The sequence below is a fragment of the Dendrobium catenatum genome, unplaced genomic scaffold (genome assembly GCF_001605985.2).
Source record: "Dendrobium catenatum unplaced genomic scaffold, ASM160598v2 fragScaff_scaffold_1021, whole genome shotgun sequence".
In the NCBI taxonomy this organism is placed as follows: domain Eukaryota; kingdom Viridiplantae; phylum Streptophyta; class Magnoliopsida; order Asparagales; family Orchidaceae; genus Dendrobium; species Dendrobium catenatum.
Genome location: NW_021319483.1, coordinates 1,550,366 through 1,556,338, shown reverse-complemented (window position 1 = coordinate 1,556,338; position 5,973 = coordinate 1,550,366). Strand labels below are relative to the sequence as shown.

The 5,973-nt window shown below is 32.4% G+C and overlaps 1 protein-coding gene across 1 annotated transcript; it reads right to left on the bottom strand.

The window, feature by feature from the left end:
* Positions 1–193: 193 nt before the first annotated feature.
* Positions 194–3,144, bottom strand: LOC110110145 (probable receptor-like serine/threonine-protein kinase At5g57670). Its single transcript, XM_020841490.2, has 8 exons — positions 2,988–3,144; positions 2,669–2,905; positions 2,310–2,564; positions 2,058–2,215; positions 1,883–1,962; positions 1,644–1,779; positions 1,405–1,554; positions 194–609 (listed from the first exon to the last, which is right to left on the bottom strand). The coding sequence occupies exons 2-8, from the start codon at positions 2,868–2,870 to the stop codon at positions 451–453; spliced, it is 1,140 nt and encodes a 379-aa protein (XP_020697149.1). The 5' UTR covers positions 2,871–2,905; positions 2,988–3,144; the 3' UTR covers positions 194–450.
* Positions 3,145–5,973: the final 2,829 nt, after the last annotated feature.

Below are 5,973 nucleotides of genomic sequence, written 5' to 3'. Positions count from 1 at the left end.
AATTAATTATTTATATATTATATTTATCTCAAACTAAATTTAAAAAATCCAAAAAATTTACACTGCCACATAATTCTTGAAGAAACCTCTTATAGTAAAATTTCATATCCAATTTTTGAATCAAGAATGAAGCCATTAAAGCCAAGAACCCCACCTTTCATCAATGTCTTCCATTTCAAGTCAGTGCCAAAACTATAGACCAACAGCAGTAGAAATTTTATTTGTCTTCATTTTTTTATGGGATAAGTCCATTGACCGTACACAAACAACTTTTAAAAAAGGGTAGAAAACTACTACAAAGATACAAATGTGTGGTTAATTATATACAGTCCCCCTTTTTTATTTTACAATGGGGTTAGGTTTGCTCATTCAACTATCCATCATATAAGGGTTCTTTCACACATATTAAGAACTTAGATTAGCTCAGATATGATTACTAAGCTAATGATGTTAGGAGCTGCCCATTGATGATAATGATGATGATGTTGGCGTGCGACAGTCATCAAGATCATCAAAAATCCAAAATTCATCATCCTCTTCTTCCTCCTCCGACTCTGGCATCTTCCACCGCTCCGACGACATATCGCCATGCTCAATGAGATCCAACACCTAACATCATATATAGATTTGATATGAACAGTATATAATATATGAGTCAAGGGCGGATCCATCATAAAGCCTAGTGGGGGCATAACAAAAATTCTTTATGATATGATTCTTTAGGTAATTTATCTTCCTCCATATATTTTTTAGTGTTTATTATCAGGATTTTTAGGCAAAATTCCCCTCTAAAAGTTTTAAAATACTATGATCTTTAGGCAATTGCTCCCAGCATAATTAAACACATTGTGTAGAAGTGTTATTATTAGAGAACGATGAACCAAATACAAAGAGAAACAGTAAAGAGAATCCAAAAATATCTTTGCAATCAAAATTTATTTCGGGAGCGTTGGGGAAATCTCTGCAATTTTTTTTATAAGTTTGCCCACCTGAAGATAAAGACCGGTTCCGCCCCTGTTAATATGACAATATTATAAATTTGATAATTTGTCACTATTCATTGTAATAAATCACCATCTGAATTAAAGTTTCCAACCTAGCAACATGAGCACCATGTGAATCATAGGTGTGTGTGGTCTCCTTAGCTCAATTCAACAAGAAATAGGCAAAACTTTCCAATCTAATATCTCACCTATCTGTCATGGTTACCTTTCATGTGAATGAAGGCAACAGAAGCAAGCACAAAGGTGAAGACTTTGTTTGATTGCTTTTGTTTCCATAAACGTAGAAGCTTATTTTTTATTTGCACTTAACCCAAGCAAAAGACAAAACTCAAAAGAGTAACCTAAACCCTGATATATTTTATTTTTTTTGAATAAAAAATAATAAATAATCAGTGATTACCTCTGTCATGGAAGGTCGCCATGCTGCATTTGCCCTGACGCATAAGGAAGCTATGAAGGTGAGTCTCTTCAATTGATTAATATCATAATCCTCTCCTAATCTTGCATCTACCAACATTTCTAATTTTCCATCATTTAAATATGGTCTTGCCTGTGACAATTTGTACATCAAAGCCAAAATAGATTATATAACTAATGATGTCATTAGAGATATAATTAAAAATTCAGATGACAAAATACCCAGCTAAGCAGGCTTTTGTGGGATCCATCCACTGGTTTTCTCCCTGATATCATCTCCAATATGAAAACTCCAAATGCAAATACATCAGTCTTCTCATCCACAATCCCATGTGTGAAGTACTCAGGCGCTAAGCATCTAATTAATCATCATATCAAAACAATTTCAGAATAAATCACATATGTTTCATCTAGCTAATAGCCTAATTATATCAAAGAAAATGTCATGAATGATGACTAACCCAAAGGTGCCCTCGATCGGTGCGACGGCACGGTGGTTCCACTCTGTTGGAAGCCATTTTGCTAGCCCAAAGTCTGAAATCTGAAAACAAAACATATCAGAAATTAACATTACATGTTATCATGGAAATGCTAATTGCCAAAGTTAAGAACTTTATTATTCATTAACACATTTACCTGAGGCTCAAAGCTATCTGACAGCAAAACGTTTGATGTTTTGATGTCCCTATGAATGATCCTCCTCTGGCATCCCTTGTGCAGATAATGGAGGCCTCGAGCAGTTCCGAGAGCAATCTTGTACCGGAGTTTCCATTCCATTGGAGGAGAATTTGTACCTGCAGTAGTGTAATATTGACACAAATTAAACCACACATAAAGCTTAGTTCTTTATAAGAAATCAGCGGGATTCTTCATGACTCAGTTGCGTACTGTGGAGATTGGAAGAAACGGAGCCACGAGAAGAGAACTCGAAGATGAGATGCAGGTCCTGATCAATGCAGCAGCCCAACAATGCAGTTATATTGGGATGCCTGACATGACCAACAGTTCCCAGCTCTGTTAAGAACTCCTTCTCCTTCTGTTCATCATTGCCTGCTCTTGTCAGCCGCTTCACTGCAATTACTTGGCCGTTCTCGAGTTCTCCCCGGTAAACTTCTGCATACCCTCCAGTTCCAACTAAGTTATCTATTCATAATTATGATAAAAAAAGAAGATTTTGTGAGCAAATCAACAAACAAGTTGAGAACTTGAGAGACATGGGTAGCGTACTCATTACACATTTTAATTACCTTGATGAAATCCATTAGTAGCTTTGTGAATCTCCTCATAGGAGAAGCACCTCCATGTGGGCTTCGGTGCTGGTTTCACTGCAGGCTCGGCCTTGCCGGAATCAATGGAAGTTTCAGTAGAGCCCTTCTTGGAGATGCCTGAGGGAGAGAGGGAGGAGAAGAGACGCTTGAGGCTTCTGCTCCTCAGATACAACTGTTTCATTCTTCGAATGCACTAAACCTCTGCAAATTCTTGCTCTACAAATATGAAAAGAAAATAAATGAGGAGTTCTGAAGAAGAATCAAGCAGCAAATTGAAGAAAGGCAGGATGGGCAGTACATCTTCCAGAATCAATAAAGGGCTAAGAAGCTCAAGCAACCAGAGCTAAATAGAGCAAGCCAGTTTATTATCTCCAATAAAAATGAAACTGGTGACGGCGTATTCTTTTGTGAATGAATTTATGGAGGTAGCAGAGGGGAGTTGGAAATTGGTGGGAATGAGGGAGATCAATCAGAGCCGTTGATTCGATGGATTATATCCTTAAATTTGACCCCGAAATGCTTGGAATTATTTGGCTTTGTGATTATTGTTGCGTTGGGACTTTTTAGACTTTGGGTTAAATAAGAGGCCTTGGTAAGAGAAATTATTATGTGCCGAGATTGGATTATTTGGAGGTGAATTGGTACATGTCGCATCATCCGGTACATAACTGCGTACACATCAAACGAGTAACGTGTCATTTTTTAATTCACCTTCGAACTGTGTTCATATCCGCGCATAATGATTTCACCCTTACCAGGGTGTGAATTTGTTGAGCTGAGCTCGAGTTATTTTTGACTTAACATTGAGCTTGATTAATTAACGAGTTCAAGTTCGAACTTGAGCTTTAATATACAAATTTGTGCCGGCTTTATGCTTGGATTAATTATAATAGTATTATGATAAAAAAGAGAATTTAGAAAATAAATAATGAAGAATAAGTTAATATAAAATTATGAGATATAATTTTTAAAATTTTTTAATATATTTGAATTGAATGTCAATATAGTTTAGTTGTATTTTATATTAATATTTTGTAAACGAGTGAGCTGATGAGCTAAAAAGTCTAGTAAGGACTGATTCAAAATTGACTCGTTATATCATTGGGCTCACGAGCCATTTAATGAACCGCTCCCAATCCTACTCATAAATTAGCTTGACTCACTCAACCCCTAGGCCTTACCTTGCCTTAAGATTTATATTAAGCTTGTCAACATTTGATTTTATAAAATAATTCGATTTGTGTTCATAAAAACTATTGAGTTCAGATTAATATTTACAAGAATCAAAATATTTTTTTGGTCCACAATCGGGTTAAACTGAAATGTTGGATATGACTAATCTAGCAAGAGCAGTATTTTTTTTTAAATAAAAATAAAATTGATGTTTTTGATGTTGTTTTTTTTCTCTTAATATTGTCGTGTATAAATGGAATCATTGTGTATGCTAGATTGGGATTTCGACTTTTTCGAGTGAAATTTAGGTTTCATTTGGAACGGTTTTTTTCTTGCTTTCTAAAATAATTTTTTAGTACAAAAAAAATCTTGAATTTAAAATTTTTACTAAAAAAATGCTTTAAAAATAATAAGAAAGCTTTCTTAGACTTTGTTTGAGATAACTTTCTTACTACTTTTTAAAATAGCTTAATATTATAAATGTTTTTAACTAAAAATTTTTTTGTACTAAAGAATTACTTTTAAAAATAATAAAAAAACTGTCCTAAGAGAAGCCTTAGTTGATATTGGAACTAACTTGCATGCATAAATAAACTAGAAAAATAAACTAAATATATTGTTTTATTCTAAATACATGTATAAATAAACTATCTAAAAAACAATTCTATAGTTTTTAAGAGTTTTGAGATTTATAGGTTTTGTATAGGATAAATTTTTTTTTCACTATTTTTTTGTTGTTTTTTTAAAAAAATTTGGTACGGTAAAAAAATATTATCTATTAGAAAACAGTAAAAAATTGACCCCAAATAAAATCATAATAAAAAAACACTTTTGCAGAGAAAAATCTTAAAGAGATGCCACTATAAACAAGTAGTATAAATAGTCCACTTCTAAGTAGTTGGATGGCCTTCAATAGGAAAAATTATTAGTTGCGGAGTACGCACCGTCCGCACAAGCATTGGGGGGTGCTCGGTACCGCTCAGTACTGAGCGGTACCGAGCACCCCCCAATACTTGTTGCGGACGATTTTCCCCATCTGCACCTAATAATCTCTCCTTCAATAGAAGATGAAGAAATGAGAAGTGAAAGCCACTATGATTGATCTTCACGCATATCAGTAAACATAGGTAGCATAACCATGGGATGATAGAGTAGTTGTAGCTACTCAGCGTAAATTGTGATATTTTTTAATAGTATTAATAGAGAATCAACCTCTCAAATATAATTATGAAATGCATAATTTTATGTATGAATTAAAAAAAAAAAATTAGAATTTGGATTGAAGGCGGGCAAAATAATTAAAATATTTATTCTTCTTAAAAAAAAAAAATTTAAGGTGGGCAATTATTCACCATAAGTTCTTCTTGATTCCACCACTAATTCTTAGAGAACACTAGTATTGCATTAAGGACTTAATACATTCATATATAATTATGCCGAAAATATTGTGACTATTAATAAGTGTGTGGGAGGATATTTCTTTCAAGTTCTTTTAATTGAAAATTTTTACCTATTACTTGAATTTTATTTATTTTTCACCTCCCTTAATTTGATAAGAGAGATTTGAGGATAAATAAACAAAAAAATATCTCATAAATTAAGTAATTATTAGGTGAAAAAATAAGCTAAAAGAAGACTAAGAGGCTTTTATTCATGTCAGATTCCACGACCATATGAAAGGATAATATTTTATACCAAAAAAGCTAAAGAAGACAACTAAAAAAATGATGCCAAATGAATTGACATTTCCTAAATTACAATTTTGTCCTTACATAAAGAGCTGAAAATTTTCGATGAGAAAATTATACAAAATTTATAGAGATTCTTTTCTTAGGGGGATCAATTAATATGAAAACAATATCATATATTTTTATTTTGATGTTATTTTTATTAGACTATTTTATGAAAATTTTACGTGGATTAAATTTAATTGTAATTTTTTAAAATTATTGCATAATTCTTATTTGACATTCACAATTTGAATAATTTGGATGAATAATAAACTCAAAGAAGTAATATTATCAAAAATCGTTAATCATAAATTAATTGTAATTTTCTTATATTATATTTAAAATAAAAATGTGCATGATATTGTAAAATAATAAAAACCT

Coding starts and splice junctions, on each gene's coding strand:
- LOC110110145 (XM_020841490.2), bottom strand. CDS start 2,870: ATGAAACAGTTGTATCTGAGGAGCAGAAGCCTCAAGCGTCTCTTCTCC. Junction 1,963..2,057: donor CAGATAGCTTTGAGCCTCAG/GTAAATGTGTTA, acceptor TTTTGTTTTCAG/ATTTCAGACTTTGGGCTAGC. Junction 610..1,404: donor GGCGACCTTCCATGACAGAG/GTAATCACTGAT, acceptor ATATGATGTTAG/GTGTTGGATCTCATTGAGCA.